This window comes from Malurus melanocephalus, unplaced genomic scaffold (genome assembly GCF_030028575.1).
Source record: "Malurus melanocephalus ecotype Western Australia unplaced genomic scaffold, MMel_1.1 scaffold_24, whole genome shotgun sequence".
NCBI lineage: Eukaryota > Metazoa > Chordata > Aves > Passeriformes > Maluridae > Malurus > Malurus melanocephalus.
Window position 1 is genome coordinate 921046 of NW_026623256.1, and position 17307 is coordinate 938352.

Here is a 17307-nt window from a genome sequence, read left to right on the forward strand (position 1 = left end):
TATTGGCTTCATGCTGAGCTAAAGTCAAACAGCTTATTATGAGATGCAGAGAACCCTGCTGCTCTCTCAGGAGTGTGCACACGGCATATTCACATTAAACTGGATCAGGATCTGGCCCATCATGCCCTTTCCAAATCCAGATACTCTTTGAAGCCAGTCTGACCCAGCATTTGCTAACAACTGCAGTCACAAGGGGAAGATGACCACAAGAAAGGACACCACTTATCTCCATAAAGCCCTGTCTCCTTTACAAGGGGCACCCTTTTCATCTTCCATCTAAGCCCAGGCATRGCCTGCTGTGGACAGACTTCACCTTTCCCAGGCTCTTGCCTTTGCCCCTGGCTGCTGGGGGCACTGTGCAGTTTGAATCACAGCAGCAAAAAGCCAAGGTTATCAGGGGAGCAACTCCATTCCATGAGTGTGGTTCGGCTTGCCGAGCTCCAGAGCCCTGCAGCAAAATCCTCACTACATCCAGCAGGAGCATGGCTCCTGGCAAGGCAGTCCCTGCKCAGAGCAGCATCTGCTTTCACCCCTGTCTGCACCCCTGTCCAGAGCAGACACCTGATGCTGTCAACAGCCAAAGCTTGCTCCAGGGAACCTGAAAAGCTCAGTGGCCGTGAGAGGAAGAACATGCCTTCAGACTGGCATTAACACTCCACTGAGCGGCTGATGCCAGCATTAGTGAGGGCGCAGCTGCAAGAATTCATTGCGCTGCTGGATGCTGGCAACACAACGGGGTGGGAGGGCACAACTGTCTTTGTGTTGAGGATTTGGGAGGCAGAGTGAGGAAAATGACAAACAAGTGATTCCAACAATGGCATCTCTCTGTTGCCACTGCTCAMTTCAGGTGCCAAGTGAGGTGGTACTAGAGCACAGGAGGTAGGAGAAAGCTGTAGAACAAAACTGAATGGTGCCTGACACTAGCTCTGTCCAGCAGCCAGGCAAAGACTTGGGAAAATCAGGAGTCCCACTCCATTCCTGTGTATTCTCTCATGGTTTGTAGTGATGTGTTTGCCCACCCATTTAATTGGGGGCCACTACAGGCAGAAGCTTCACAAGGTGCCAAGTGTTTAGGAAGCGTTTTATATTTCCGCAGTGTGTCACAAAGCCTCTTTCTCCTCCTGCACCCAGCATTCATCCACACAACGTACCAGTTTGCTTGACAAGCTTGTTTCATCCCTTTTGATTGCTGGTTTTGCTCTCTCAGAGGCAAGGACCTTCCCCAGAACAGTATGTAGGCTCCCACAGAGCTGGGCACAGTGTGCAAGTGCTGGCAGTTGCTGCCCCCAGGGACAGTCTCTGTGGCCTTTGGCATTAGGAGGTAAGGTGCTAATAGCTGTGTCAGCCCCGAGGAACCACACAGGACTTCACCAGGCACACAGCAGTTTGGTGATTCCCAGCACAGAATTGGTGATTCCCACCCCACGCTCAGGGGCAAAGGTTTGCTCAGGCAGGGAAGGGCTATATGGGCTGCCTGCAGAAAGTCCTGGTGGACAGACCCAGTGGGGAGGGAAAGAAACAGCCAAAACAGTTAAACAAATACACAGGAGGGAGCTGGCAGACAGAGAAGGCAACACGCAGAGCCAGTTTCAGGCTGAGAGTCATGTGCTCAGCCCCCAGCAGGGCTCCAGCACGGCTGGCTCCAGCCTGGAAGGAAACACACACACATATCACCGTGACAAACCCCACGGTGGCGGTGTCGACAGCCAGGGACACCTGCYTGGCCAGCACACAACTGCAGCAGCCAGCTCACAAATTCTCCCGAGCTCAGGCGGGAGGCTGGAGATGCCGYAAGGTCTCGCAACTCCGGCCAGGAAAAGCACATTCACTGCAGAGCTCAGCTGTGTCCTGGAGAGGGGTTACTGCTTCTCCCAGACTGGAATCCAAGTGGCAGCCAAGACATGAGATCAAGGCTGTCTAACCCAACTGTAAGGAAGGGAGATGGGAAATACTGTGATGGGACAGTCTCAATGGRATACAAACATAAGCAGGCAAGACAGGGAAGGAGCTGCTGCAGGCAGGGCCCTTGGTGGGAAAGGTGCTCATGGCATGTCCTGTGGGCAAATGTGTCCTATTAGTTCCTCAGATGTCTCAGCTAGAGCTGAGAACCAGCGCTGGAGGTTCCTACTAACATGAAGAACAAATAGGAGATGTGTTTGTACCCAACCCCACAAACTGCTGCGCAGCTGGGCCAGCATTGAGGCTGCTCATTTATGCTTTCTTTTACTCTTGCCTGCAGGAGTTACTAAAAGAGGAGGAAACACACAAGTATTGAAAAACAAATTTATTTAAAACATATATAGTAAGAAAAATTGCATGTGAACACTGAGCCCATCCTGTCCTCCCTGAACATGTCCAGCTTAGGGCTCCTCCACTGCCATGCCCAAAAACAGCTCAACAAAGGGGTGTGAGAGAGGRTGTTCCATTTAGGTATCAAAGGCAGCACTTGGATTCAGTCATAAATTCACATCTGCTGACAGCTGCACAGAGGTAACACCCAGTAAGGCGAGGRAAGCCTCTCCACCAGGGCTTCTGGAGATTCCCCAGCAGGTACTGAAGGAGTTTTCACTGCCTGCACAGATCATCATTAAGATCAGAAAGAGCTATGTTTTGTTTCAGTTTTTATCTGCCTCTGCCTCCCGCTCCTMCCCTACAGAAACCAAGCACAAGGTCAACAACCCCTGTGGGCACCTGGGGAAATGTCAAGTGTCAGGCACGAAGGCCTAGAGCAGAGAGGATGGCTGGTTCATGGAGAGTTGAAAGCAGTTTCAATTATCACCCATCATGATGTACARTCGCCAGAGATGGGAACAGAGAATCCCTGAGGGTGCCTGCAATCCAAGGGGCATGGATAATGCTTTCCGAATGCTCCTACKCTGTGCCTCCTGCAGAGGAGCCCCGTAACAACTAGTGACAAATAAACAGAAAACATGCCATGTATATGGCCAGCAATTCTCTCCCTGCTGTGCTTAGCTACAAGGCAAAATAGGGAACAAAGTTGCTAAACATACTTGACTGGGCATTTAACTACTTAATTCTGTTCTRTTTACAAGGTCTTCAGCAGCTCAGCACTCCCTTAATCCGTAAGGCACAAAGCAAGCAAGAGGATGTGCAGCCTAGTCCCTCCGGCTCAGGATCTCTGTAGCATTCCTGGAGGGCTGGAAGATGGAGGTCTCATCTCACAGAAGCACGTGGCAGACTCTGCTGCCAGCCTCAGAACTGCTGGACAAGCAGCTTCCGCTTCACATCCCGGCTGAACCTGTTCATCTTGAACACTTCACTGTCATAGAAGGCTGAGAGATTGTGGATGTTGATCTGCCGAGCCTGGGAGGAAGAGGAGGAGGGGGGAGGTAAATGTTTATTTAATCAAAGTAAGAACTATGTGGTCTTCCACAGCAGAGGCTGCATAAAATTTGACAGTCAGCAATCTCAGTTCTGCTCAGCAGGAACCAGAACTGCAGTAGCAGGGGAGACTGCAGGTCAGGAGGAAAGGAGCATTGGCAGCACTGAGCTGAGCCAAGAGAGGATGCTGGCTCAGCATCTGCCTGCTCTCAGCTCATCCTTTTACTTCCACCAGAGTAGAATCTAACTCCTATCCAAAAGCCCCCAAAACATGACCCATTGGGAGAGTTTTGAAAGGGGGACATCTGACTGAGAGTGGTCACCCTGGCAACACCAAGCTGTGGCTTTGAAAGCAGTTACTCTGCACATTTGAAGCAAAGAGCAGAAAAGCACTAACCCAGGAATCAAACACTGCTTAATGCCAAGGAAGGTCAGTACTTTGCACAGAAAGGCCGAGTCAGAAGTGCAGCCTTTGGACCAGGATGAAGATGCATTAAGGAGGAGGCAAGCGAGCCTCAGGAGGGATTGGAAAAGTTCATACACATAAATCTGTTTTTTGCTTCTTCAAATGCAGATACCAGGGAACTTGAGTTCTCATTCAYCTGCACAAGCACACCATACTSCAGGGTTTACCATTCCAACCCAAAACTTTATGGGGGTTCATGAGAGCAGAGGGAAGCATATGGCACTTCCAAACCAGRGGGAAGCAGATACAGAGGAGACAATCCTGATGCTGGGTTAAATTGATTAACACCAATCCTTTTTATGGTATCATAATGCAGGAAGGGAAGCACAAAGTCTGAGAATGCCTCTGGTTCTGAGTSTGCAGAGAGAGCATGAACCAGTCAGAGAGGCAGCTTGTTATAAGCCCATACCTTGTCCACCAGGTCCTTCTCTGGGACTTCTATGGTGTCTTGCTGGGCTCCATAGCGGTTTCTCTGGTACATCACCTGCTCTGCCACCAGCTGCTTCAGGATGAACAGCAGCAGCTCGTTGTTGTCTCGCTTGAATGCAAGRTAGCGGGAGAATGTCTGGGAGGGAGGGTGAGATGAGCCGTGAGGATCAGAACAGTGATGCACTGCAGTGCCCAACACCAGCCCACCCCCTCCTCCCACAGAGCACAAGGGGAACCAAATGACACTGCTGTCACCTGTGCCCTTAGTGTTTCTGAAGTGACTTTGGCCTGCCAAAGCCCTCTGACAGCCACGACACTCCTTTGCTGACTGCTCTTATTCCTGCCTAGAATCACCGTAGGGGCCCTGGTGCCTCTTTGGGGGCTGTCAGTGCACTGCTGTGGAGTTGGCTGCCCATGAGGACACAGCCGTGGGAGCGCTGGCCCTGGGCAATGCACAGAGCAGTTCCCCTTAACCCAGACTGCCCTGTGCCTCCCCAGCAGACGCTCAGACTTGGCTAGCTGTTTGAGGCCACAGAGAGAGGCCACAAGTCTTCCAGACAGAGGGCAGACACTCAACAGTGGATAAATGCCAGACTGTGGCCAGCCAAGAGCTGTTCAGAGCCAGCCCCCACTACTCAGAGAACACAGCAGACTGCACACTAACCCACAGTGAGTGTTGCCCTGTGGTTAACTGTACCCTGAGAGCCCAATAAAAAACACGAAGAAACAAACTGCCTGCTTGGCTTGATCACCTGGCAGCAACAGCAGTGGGAGCCCTGTGCCAAAATAGCAGGGAAGGTGTCAAAAAAGAGAGACATGGCAGTGCTTTTGACTCAGAGGCTCGAGGTACACTTCCTTCTCAGGCCCAACAAAAACATTGCCTCACCATAGACTTAATGAGCAGCAGTCATGGAGCAGTGCCTCGTTTGGGGTCCCTCCTTGAAGGCACTCAGCTTGAGCTGCTGTTATTGCACCATGATTAAATTAAGTACCCAGATGTCTGAGCCTCTGCTATGGGAAACCTGGGGTCAAGCTGGTAAGGAAATCTTGTCTGACTGCGACTGTGGTGCGTGTAGCTGTGAAATGGCCTTGGTCCCAGCTCAGGTGGTGTTAGAGTGACTGCCAAAGGGGCTCCTGGATGGTCAGACGAGGAGCTTTCTGACACACAGTACTCCATTTACATAGGCTCAGGTGGTGTTAGAGTGACTGCCAAAGGGGCTCCTGGATGGTCAGACGAGGAGCTTTCTGACACACAGTACTTCATTTACACAGGCTCAGTGCCCATCTTCCTGCAGAGCATGGAAGTGTCTTCCCACAGCCAGGGCAGTGAAGGAGGTGGCAGTTGAACCCACAGGGTCTGAGGTGCAGCCACAGCCCCCCGCTCAGCCGGTGCCCACCGTACCTTGCGCATGCTCCGCATGACRCTGAACTTCTGCGTGTCGATGAAGCTCTCCAGCATCACCCTGATGGCCATGTTGACATCGTCCTCCACCACGTAATCGCGCAGGTGCATGCGGGCGTGCGCCTCGGCCATGCGGATCATGGACTCGATGTGCCGCACCGTGATGGGGATGCTGCCCGTCGCCTAAGGGCACAGGGGAGGAGGCAACATGTCACCCAAGGATACAAGATACAGGGCAACACAGCTGGCTTCTGGGCCAGGATCCACACTGCAGGGAGCTCTCTGCACCTCCTTAGGCTAAGGAGGCTCTGCCACCTGCTGGCACAGCCACACAGGCTGGCACAGCCTCCCTGCTCATCTGAATTCAGCACAGTGCAAGGGSATGTTGTGGGGTCACTCTGTGACACCATGTAGGGCCTTTCCAAGATTAGCAATCCAGTTTCCTCTAGAGACTTCTAGGAGTTAAAGAAACAAAAAGCCAATCAAAAAAGGTATTGTTTCCCCGAGCTTCAAAAAACTCCCTCTGACCTAAACAAATTTCTTTTTCACTTGGAGAGCATGAAACGAGCCTGAGACATCCTGTGGACAAAAAAAAGAAGGACATTTCTACAGATAATGGCTCCCTGTAATATAGCAGGGGCATGTGGATCTGAGTGAATGCAAGTATCTCCTGTGGGCCTGCCAGACTGGGTGACAACAAAAGGACTTTGCCATGACAGGCACTGTACATGTGTTCAGTCCATCAGTCCACACATCACCAACARGCGAGACTCTGCATTTAGATGAAAAATCATCTGTTCAGCAGACACTGCAGGATCTGCCTGTCTSTCATAAAACAGTGGCACAGACTTCTGTGATGGGAATGGCAAGAATGTGTCAACACATACTGGAGCAGTGTCAGGCTGATTTGCAATCAAAGATACATATAGTTCTTCCCTCCTTTCCTCAGTGTTCTCACCATAGACTCCTTCCTGAGGTCACTGTACATCCTGGCCACCTTGTCCTGGTCCATCTGGTTGAGTTTGGGGTGGACCTTCTCTTTRGCATAGATGATGTATTTCCTCAGGATCTCTTGAGGAATGGGTTCAACCCCATACGTGTTGGGAAGCATGACCTCATTAGTGTCCCCATTCACTGCCTCCTTGTTGCCTGGGTGGTGCTTGACGTGGCTGCCAACAACAAACCGGGCAAGCATTTCATCCTACAAGAGAGCAGTGCACCAAGAGACACTCAGAACACTCACTGGACAAAAAAACCTCAGTGGGCAGCTGCAGCTGAGCATCCCAACAGCGGCATTAAAACCCAGCACAGGCTCAGATTCCTGGCATAACCCCTACCTGCACTGGGTCCACTGTGTCTCTCACCACGCACAGGATATCAAATCGAGAGATGATGGGCTCTGTCAGATCTACATTCTCTGAGAAAGTCAGCGACGGGTCGTATCGCCCACCTGGGTCACAGAGACAATCCAAGTCAAACAGGCTCCAAAGCTGGAGCTTTGGAGGAAGGACACATGTCCAGYACGTTACTAGAGATTTTTCTGCTTGCTTTATCTCTGCTCCAGATTGAAGCAACCAGACAGAAGGAAGGAAAACTTGCCACAACTCTCATGACTGTGGATCTGTGCTGGGAGCCTGAGATAGTCCTGTACTCTTCCAGCACTCACCTATGGGATTGGCAGCAGCAATAATGGTGCAACGAGCTTGCAAGGATGTGACAATGCCTGCTTTGGAGATGGAAATGCTTTGCTGTTCCATGGCTTCGTGGATGCTGGTCCTATCCTGATCATTCATCTACAGGAAAGCAAGAATGATTTAGAGTGAATCTATGTCTATACCCCATTGCTCAACACATGAAGGGGAATGAGTTCCAGATGCTCTGAAAAGGCAGCAAACTGCACTACAGACCAGCAAGGGCCTAAGCAAACTGCAGGAACTTTGGTCATCCAAGAGATGTTACCATGAGCTACAGTGTGACCTCAGAGGACAGAAGTTACAGCTGGCCCCTTCACAACTAATCCTTTGGAGAAAGATGAAGCTGGGCTCACCTTGTCGAATTCGTCAATCAGGCAGACACCTCTGTCAGCCAGCACAAGGGCTCCTGCCTCCAAAGTCCACTCCTTGCTGACTGGGTGCCTCTGGACATAGGCTGTGAGCCCCACAGCAGAAGCACCCTGGCCAGTGGTGAAAATTGCTCTGCTCGATGCCTTCTCTACATACTTCAGAAACTGTGATTTTGCAGTCCCAGGGTCTCCACACAGAAGCACATTGATGTCACCACGAACTTTGTGTTTGCCACCTACAAAAGCAATGGGAAAACCACATGGCAGCAGAATGCATGGCTTGACAGAAACCCTGCCCTGAGCACCACAAAGCTGAAGGAAGGACAACCATCAGGCATGGCAACCAGTTTCAGTGAARCTGAGGGAGAAAGGAAGTCAGTTTTGGAGGCAGTCATCTTTGTAAAACAGACTTTCTAACCTTGCTGACACATCCTTCTGAGGAGATGATAACAAATCAGGGTGCCAGAAGGTCAAACCTCTGAAGAAGCATTAAACATGACCTCCTAGAGGAGGGATAAAAACTTGCCTGGGTTTGCAGCAGGAGCTATTTTCTACTGTCACACCTGAGTTTTCAGTGTGATAAAACAGCCACTTCAGTCACAGACACCCCTCAGTGTGTTAAACCTTGTCTGTTACCAAGYCACACAGACAACTCTAATCAGTCTCGTTTCAACTGCACAGACAAATCCTGAGTGAGGCAGGACCAAAGGACACAAGAGACACTCACCTGGGTTTTTGGGCTCTCCACCAAAGAGAGCTAAAGCCAAGCCCCTCTTGATATCTTCATGTCCGTAAATAGATGGGGCAATGCTGGCAAAAATCTGAAAAGGAAACCAGAGGAGTTGTCCAGGGAATACCAGTTCCCATTCTGAACAGGATTTTGCAYGAACATTAGCAAGGTGCCATATCTAAATCTACTCTTAAGATACTGCTGTTTCCAAAGAATATTTTATTATTTGGAGTGTGAGGGCTTTTCCAAATGTAACTACCCACCCAGCGTTGCCCAGAGGAGTTTTACAAAAATGGTTCTGTTGAAGCATGGCAGATTATTTCGTTTGGTGCTGGAAACTGCTGCCACTACCTCCACACCCCTGCTGTACACAAGGCACATCACAGCAGCTCTTATCAGCTCTTGTAAAGCTGGAGACCTTGATCTGAGGCTTATTCGTTGCACATGACAGTACTTGAATGGGCTCTGCTGCACATGAATTGTTGTCATACTCAAACATTAAGAACAACTGGCTTATTATCTCAAGAGTATTCTGAAAATAATCTGATGCTGGAGGCTACTCATGTTAAAACACTCCTGGCTCAACTGAAGCTGCTGCATCCCCTACAACCTACAACCAGTGACTGTTACAGCAGTCACTGTAACAACACAGCCAAGGCAGTGAACACCCCTTTTATAGAGATTCAACCTCTGAGGCTGAACATACACCAATGCAGGAGCTTTATTCTTTCAACTACTGGATTCAGGTCTCATCATATAGAGAAAGCAAAGCTAAAATCTGCACCACAACTTAAACTAGGCAATAACATCCCCTTTAGGGGCCTGGAGATGCAGTCACCTGCCCCACAGAACACTTCCCCTACACAGACACAGAAAACTGATCAGATATGAACAGTGTCTGAGTGTCTTTCATCTCTCTTCCAGCCCTGTTGTGATGTAGAAGGCTCAGAAAAGGAAGGGAAGAAACCGAAAATTTTGACTTCCAAAAGTACAAGAAAAGTTTCTTATTTACTTCCCTCTTATAACCAACTCTAATCAAGAGCTGTCTGAGAGCTACAGAAGACCATTCAGAGAAAATGGGGATTTCTAAAGGTTCCTTTAACCACTGTTTGGCCATCTGACCAACTTCATCACTTTCTGATCCATCTGCCAGATGATGGCAAGCTATCAACAGGAAAAGAAGGGATGTCTGAGGCTGACCCACCTTCTCCCCAATTTGTTCATCCTTGGACAGACCCACAATCACTTTCACATCTTCATCAGTCAGTTCCCCAACAGCCAGCTTGTTGTCCTTCTTGGCGATGTGGTTGGCCAGGATCACAGTTGCAAACACTGGGAACCCATTGGCAGTGTTCAAGGAGCCATCATAGTTGTTGTGGTAGATCCCTGTCAGCTCCTGGGAAGCAGGAAAAGCTAATGTCAGTGCCTGCACAGTACAAAACTGCTCCCTCTCCATTTTAAGTTAAGCCTCAGGAGTAGCTGGTCAAATGTATCTGAGAACAACGCTTCACCACATCCCAATAGATGTTCCAGCAATGTTACTATCACAATTTAAAAATGCTCTGTGCTCTGCCCATATTTGAACAAGACACTCACAATCTCATCTCCTGGCTTGCAGCTGTCCACCAGATCAGCAATGAGAATGGCATCCTTGGAGCGGGGCAGCCTGCCTGCAGCCACCTTCCCAGGGCTCTCCTGGATCTTGATGCGCTGGTAGTTCTGGTAGACAGTCTGCAGCAACAAAATCAAAGTTACCCAGTAAGTCCAGCAGCCACCAGCATGGCTTTTAACAGGCACTCAGAGAGAAGGGCCATTCAAAGATCTACTGTGCATCAGTTAGAAAACTATGGATATGGAGAATGGAAGGTTGTGAGGAGCAATTCCAGGGTGTAATAGGCAACAGTGGGGACAGGAAAGCATTTTGCTGCATCTCACCACTGTGTTTCAGMCTCCACAGTGTTTGCCCACCCAAATACTGGGCCAGTTCCTGGGAAAAGGATGCTCCACTTCTGACGGCYAAAGGTATCAAAGCAAAGAATGAAAGTCAGAAGCCCCATATCAATGATTTTTCCTCTCTGGTTTCTTTAGCTGACAGATCAGGACAGACTGACCTAATTTGGGAAGGGAGATCTGGACAGTGCGTGTCTGCATTTCTAAAATATGAATAACTGTGTACCACAGAGATGATTGTGGCAAACGATTCAATCCAAACACCTACAGTGTGGCAATAAATTACTTTTGGTTGCTAAACTGATTCAGGTCAAGAGCTCAAATAGATATATCTTCACAGCCCCCTGAATATAGCACAAGACCCCTCTCCCACACCAAGCTGTTCAAAGGGTGGGAGCCAAGGCAGGGCTGGGAGGAACAGGCAGTGGAGCAGGATGAGCAGCCAGCCCCATCCAGGCAAGCACATCACCTCTTACCTCTTCCATGTTGATTTCAAAGGGGCCAAGAGACTGACACTCTGGACAGGAGCCGGGTTTCACCTCCTGGTTCTGCGACTGGAAAAAAGGTCCCAGGATGAAGTTGCACTTGCTGCAGTTGTATTTGACCATGCTGAGCTGAGGCAGGACCCCTGTGCAACTTGTCACCACTCCACTGGTCCGGATCAACTGATTCAAATGCAGTTGCCTGAGAAAAGAGAGAGATATGCTGGATGCCTGCAGGGCACAGAAGGCAAAACACCCTTCAGGAATACTCTTGCTACAAGGCACAAGTTTACCTCAGGGATGCTGAAAGTTCATCCTTAGAAAGAATTTTTTTTTGTGCTAAGTTCAACCATCCTGTTAGACCTTCCCAGAGGTTTAGCTCACAGGTGAATCCTGAGCACCGCAGAGCTTAATGCCGGCCCCACAGCCACTGCTGGTAGTTCTGGTCTTACCTGAGTGACCGCAGCTCTTCCACCAGAGGGAGGTGGGAGATACGGACATGGATCTCCTGAGCAATACGATCATACTTGGGGTACATGGCCAACACCACTTCCTTGGCTGCTTCATCAAAGATCTTCAGCATTTCTGCTGGGGCCTCAGGCAGAAAGTATGCAAGGACATGTTCCTGGGCTGCCAGATCCTCGTAGTTCACCACCAGACTCTCTCTGTTCTCTTAAAAGAAAGATGGAGTGAATTTTAATTTCAGCCTGCTCACTCCTTAAGGGGTTTGCAAAGGATAGTCAGAACAGACAAGCCTGTATCCTGCAGGCTGCAGTTTGCAAATCTCTGCACCTTCCCTGAAAAATGTTTAGAGGTAAATGATTTGAACRTGGGTGCAATACCCTTTTAAATTTACTTCTCTAAAAATTCTTCATCAGTACCAAGCTTGTGATTGTTCCTCTCCAGTTCTGCAYGGATACTTCCCAGGCTCAGTGTCCCTGAGATTCAAAAGCCTCAGCCCAACACACAACTCTCTCAGAGACCTCCAGGAAACAGAAGTTAATAGGAGAGACATTATGTGTGCTGAATGGCTGGCAAAAAACCTCCTGTGTCTTATGYTCGTGGAAATGGATGAGACAAATGCCTTTTATTTCCCAGCTTTATAAAACTGATCCTGTTCTACTGCTCAAGCTTCTGCTCAATATAAAGAAGAAATACAACAAGTACAGCTACATGAGCTGTTCCTAGATGTGACAATTTCTGCTTTTAAAACTCATCAATGACAGCCTTAATGACCGTTTCTTCTGGCAGTGCCTACTCAGAATACAAGGCTGCAACACTGACATGGTTTCCAAAGTCACAAGGTCTATTTGTGTCCCCTCGCTAGATAATACAGTTTCCAGTGTGAGAAAGTAACTGGTGCAGACAGCAAGCAATTGTTGTCTCTTTCAGATCACAAACTTGCAGACCACTGTCTGCTGCCCCACATATTCTTYGCTAGCATTTCTACGATATGAATATTAATGAGGAGCAGACGCCAGGGGCCTTCTAATTAGTCAGCCAGAATCAAAGAAGACAGTAGACATGTTTCCATTATTCATTTATCTCCATCAGCATCAGGCTTTCTTAAAGTGCTGATTCAATGTCTGAAACAAAGACAGGAGGCAGAGAAATATCCACCTCTGGACCGGATCACCACGAATTACTGTGACCCACATAAAGAGAGAGAGAGCCTCCAATGACCCAGCCCTACCTTTGCACATGTCACTGATCCTCTCCTTGAACACATTGTGCCCATGGTCATCCACATGGGTCTTCAGGAAATTCTTGAAGCGGTGATAGATCTCAAGCCGGGGAGCTGCCATGGAAACCCACTCCCTCACTGAGTGCCCTTTCATGTCCTCCAGATTCTCAATGCTCTCAATCATTTCCTCATCCTCCTCTTCCACGCCTTCAGCGGCCCGTTCTGCCAGCCGCCTCTTCCGCGCTGGGCGGTCTTCATCTTCATCGTCACTRTCTAAGGGTTGAGAGGAAAAACTTTCAAGAGCTGGGATTCCCATTCCCACTCTTYGGATTAGTCACAGAGGGATTGCATGGGCTGTGGAAGTAAAGACATCAGAGCCTGGGATACAAACCAAGGGGGCATCCCAGGCCCAGCCTAAATCCAGGTCTAGACCAGCTCCTACATCTTCCACAACATTGCTAAGACTTTATGGGTGTGAATAGAAGGATTTGTATACAGCAGCACACGTTCAGTCCGTTAATGCACTGACCAGGGAAGGGGCTTAAAGTGCATCAAAGGCCCTTYCATCCAGCCCACAAAAGTCTGTACAGGAGCACCAATACCAACAAACTCTACAGCATATGCTGTAGAACCCAACCCTTTGACACAGGCCCAGGATCCTGACTTGGTTTCAGCAGTCACCAGAAGAACACACCAAATGAGCTCCTAGGAAGCCCCAAGGAAAGGGATCATGCAGTGGGGAATCCAGCCAAGCCCACACAACCAGTGATTTCACTAAGAGCCCAAATACACTGGAGCTCTAGAGACCTCCCTGCTAACCTGAGGGTAAAGAGCCCAGCTCCCCCAAAAGGACTGTATTCTCATCAAGCACACAGGGTAGCAGACTTGGGTACAGCTCATTGCACTTACCATAGAGCAGCCCCCTCCTCATTCGGCCCATGCCCTGCTCCAGCTCGCGGTCCCTCTGCCTCATCACTCGYTCAGCAGCTTCCCGCTGGCTGGCAGTCAGCTCCTCCACATCTTCATCATCCAGGGCCAGGCCCTCTGCTTCATACACATCCAGCTCCGGGATGGGCCGGTAGTCCCTAGCACACACACAGAGCACACAATCAGGCCAGGAAAGCAATTCTGCAGCCCTTCTCTGGCTACTGCAGGGCAGGTGTCAGGACAGCTGTTTTGCAGCAGGACAGAATGTGTTGAGCAGGAAGGCACTTCCCAACGGAAGATGCCCTGCAGTAACGGGCTCCAGCACCCCTGTTGGGAATGCCAAGGGCTCCAGCCCCRTGGTTAGGAGTGCCAGCATTCAAGACTTTGCGTTGCAAAGTTCAGCTTGCCAGAGGCCTGAAATATCAAAATTCCTGTCTGCAGGAGTAAAGAGCTGGGCTGGATACACATTATGCATGCAGGTAGATCCTGGTGTACCCACCCTGGACCATGATGRCACTTGTCTCAGTTCTCACAGGATTCAAATGACACCATACCCTGACCTTTCTCCATTGCCCAGCAGTTCTTCAGCCCCCTCACCCCAGATATCAGCACAGCAGAGAGATCCCACAAGGCATGAGAGCCCCCTCCCCGTCGCTGGCTGCACTGACATCCCCAGCACCCCATCGCCGGACACAATCCCCCCCAAACGGTTTCCTTACCTTTCCATCCCTTCCCCAATGAGCTCCTCCCCTTCTTCCTCCTCTTCGGGGAACCCCTCGGTCCCCAGGAGCCCTTCGGACTCATCCTCGAAGGGGGGCAGGTCCCGGCCGGGGCTGGAGGTGAAGGCATCGCCGCGGCGGGAGCTCCGCACGGGGCTGGTCACCGCTGCCTGCGACTCGGASGAGTCCTGCAAGGGCAGGAGCGGGGTGAGGGCGGACAGGGGATCAGTGCCGCCAGGGGCCTGGGCGGTGCAGGCCGCGATCACAAGGGGGGCACACAGATCAGCGATGAGTTATTAATTAGCCCTCCTCGCAAATGACAATAGAAACACATGGAGTGGGGAGACRGGGGTAAATCCATCCTCCGAGCAGCGCAGCCGGAGCAGAGGGGAAGGGTCCGATCCTGCCCCGGCCCGCTCTTCGGCACGCAGGAAACTGGCCGGCGATTCGGGAGTCCCCGCCGAGCGCACCCCCTTTGCCCTCCCGCACCCCCAAATCCTCTCTGCACCCCGCACGGCCGCAGCGCCAAGTGTCCCGCAGCAGGGCAGCCCAGGGCTGCACCCCGCCGAGGCGGCACCCCAACACCCGGCCCCCGGCCCGGCCCGGCCGCTCACCGCCATCTCCGCCGCTTCCTGCCCCGCTGGATTCCGCGCGAAAATCGCCCCACGTGGTCACAAAAGCGCGCGAAACCTCATGAATAATGGATAGCCCGGGACGGGCCCCGCCCCTTGTGAATATGGATGAGACGGGGCGGAGCCTGGAGAGGGCGGGACCCAGGGCCACCCCGGCCACCCCCGGCCACCSCCSGCCAAGGGSTTCGGGCTCCYGGTGGGCAGCGTTAGCAAACTTTGGCAAACATTTGGGCATTTCTCTGTGGGCTCAAGGGGTCTGCTCCTGCCGGTGACCCGAGTCACGGGARAGATCCCACTGTGAATTCCCGTGCGCGAGTCTGCCTCTTTGGCAGCTAAAATCAAGCCTAGCTTGACCGGGTTTGCCACTGACCTAGATGAATCGTCTTTGTTCTGATTCTTGTTAACACTACAAGAACTGGGAAAGAAGTACTGGCATTTTGTTGCTCTTTTTTTTTTTTGCTTTTTTTTATGTGAGCCTGTATGTGCTAAAAGCAGCAGGGAGCTGACGGTAGCTGTTCTGGACACACATCTGTCTCCCCAGCTGTTCAGTGCAGCAAGCAAATGCCATTTGGGAGAGGAACTGAAGACTGAAGAGGAGCACCTGTCCCACAAAGAATGAAAGGAATTTAGGAGAGACAAAACGAGCAAYGGGCTGATGTTTGTCAAGGAGGTGGAATGCTTCCTCCCGGACCACAGGGTGTTGCATAACAGCAGGTGGTTTGGATTTTGGAGATCTGCATTCTCTGAAGGGTTTCTGACCACTATTTAATATCAGGCTATTTCTGCTCTTGGCTGTGCTTGAGCGTGGGACAGTGACCCTGAAACAGGAGACACCAGACACAAAAGTGACTGAAGAGGCAGCTGACAATCTGAAAAGGCTYTTCCAGGAGCCCAGCTGGATGATTCAGGGTGGCACTAATATAGCAAAGCAGGAGCATCATGATATAAAGAGAAGAGTGGCTCAGCCTCTTCTGTGACAGATGACGAGAAGCTGGCTGGTGCTTGGAGTGAAACAAAATCAGGGATTCCCCCAAGATTCCCCGACTTGTAGGCTCCTGGAGACACYATGATCTGGATGATCCTAGAGGTCACAGAATCACAGGACCATGAAGTTGGAAAAGATTCCCAAGATCCAACTGTTAACCCAGCCCTGCCAAGTACACCACTAAACCATGTCTCTAACCACATCTGCATGGTTTTGGACACTTCCAGGGTTGGTGATTCCACTGCCTCCTTGGGAAGCCTGTCCAATACTTGAGCACCCTTCCAATGAAGAATTCTTTCCTAATGTCCAGTCTTTCCCAACCTAAATGATTCTGTGGTGTAAGGGAAGGTGGCCCAGGACTTGGCTGAGTGGTGCTGTCTGCCAAGGCCCAGATGACACACTGTGATGGACCGGTGTCACCACAGGGTGCCACTGTCTCTCCAGGCACTGGACAGCTGGATGGACAGTCATCCAGACATCCATGCTGCTGCGTCACACCGAGTGACACAGCAAGGACAGAGGGAGTGAGGCCTGCCATCTTTGTGCACTGGTAGGAGGAGATGATGCAGAGAGCAGCARTGCTCAGCTGAAGTGGAAGGATGTGTGCAGTTRAGGACATGGAGCAGTCCTCGGTGGTGAGGAGAGGGCAGTTATGTGTGCACACACCATGCCAGGGCTGGTTAATTCAAGAGAACCACAAGTGTGGATCCCCCAGCTCCTGTTTCACATAAGCAGTGAGAAAGGCAGGAGCTAAAGTGTCACAGTGCAGTGGCACCAGCAGGCTCCRGACCATGAAACAGCTTTTGGATCTGGTGTCCCAAATACTGGGCTTTAACCTCCAAGTGAATCAGATGGGAAGAGCAGGTGGATTAGAAAGCAAAAACTCTCCTTTTGACACAGTTATGTGGGAGGTAACATGTTCAACTAGTTAGTGCCTGAGGCTACAAATGAGAAGCCATGGATTTTACTTGTCTGTTACCAAGGCACTTTTTAGGCGGAAACACTCCACCTCTCTTGAAACAGAAGTGTCCCTTCTGTAACTCAGAGATCTTGRTGTCAGCCAAGCCTTTGAGCTTGGATCCATAAATAGAACACGTCAAAATATTGCAACATATCATTAATCTGAACGACAGTTTGAGATGAGACAAGCTAAGGACTRGCTTCTCCAGGTGTCATTCCAAAGGCATGACACCTGCATGAAAACCTGTTTTGACCCAGTGGAAAATCAGAGGAATAGGGCTGAGGCAAGCAGTCTCTGGCTACAATTCCTTCATGAGGGTTGCTGAGCTGTAGCTGAAAAAATTGACCTGAGAAGAAGATCCAGCAGATTCAAGCTGAGGAAGATCTACATGTGAGGAGGGCCTGGAGCCTTCTGTGTGTGGTGTTTGCTAGAGAAAAACGTGCAAACTTGACCAGTGTCGGGATCTTCTAAAGTGGCATAGGCTCTGTACAGCCAACTTCAGTTTAGCAAAAGCCCTGCATTCCTGCACAAGCGAT

At 50.5% G+C, this 17307-nt stretch overlaps 1 protein-coding gene across 1 annotated transcript; it reads right to left on the minus strand.

Annotated features, from left to right (window-relative positions):
* Positions 1-2269: 2269 nt before the first annotated feature.
* Positions 2270-14857, minus strand: MCM2 (minichromosome maintenance complex component 2). Its single transcript, XM_057390256.1, has 16 exons — positions 14808-14857; positions 14194-14381; positions 13457-13632; positions 12557-12820; positions 11316-11535; positions 10858-11065; positions 10028-10162; positions 9636-9827; positions 8429-8522; positions 7687-7937; positions 7306-7432; positions 6977-7089; positions 6598-6840; positions 5640-5822; positions 4218-4373; positions 2270-3324 (listed from the first exon to the last, which is right to left on the minus strand). Exons 1-16 carry the CDS (start codon positions 14811-14813, stop codon positions 3214-3216), a joined length of 2667 nt encoding a protein of 888 aa, XP_057246239.1. The 5' UTR covers positions 14814-14857; the 3' UTR covers positions 2270-3213.
* Positions 14858-17307: the final 2450 nt, after the last annotated feature.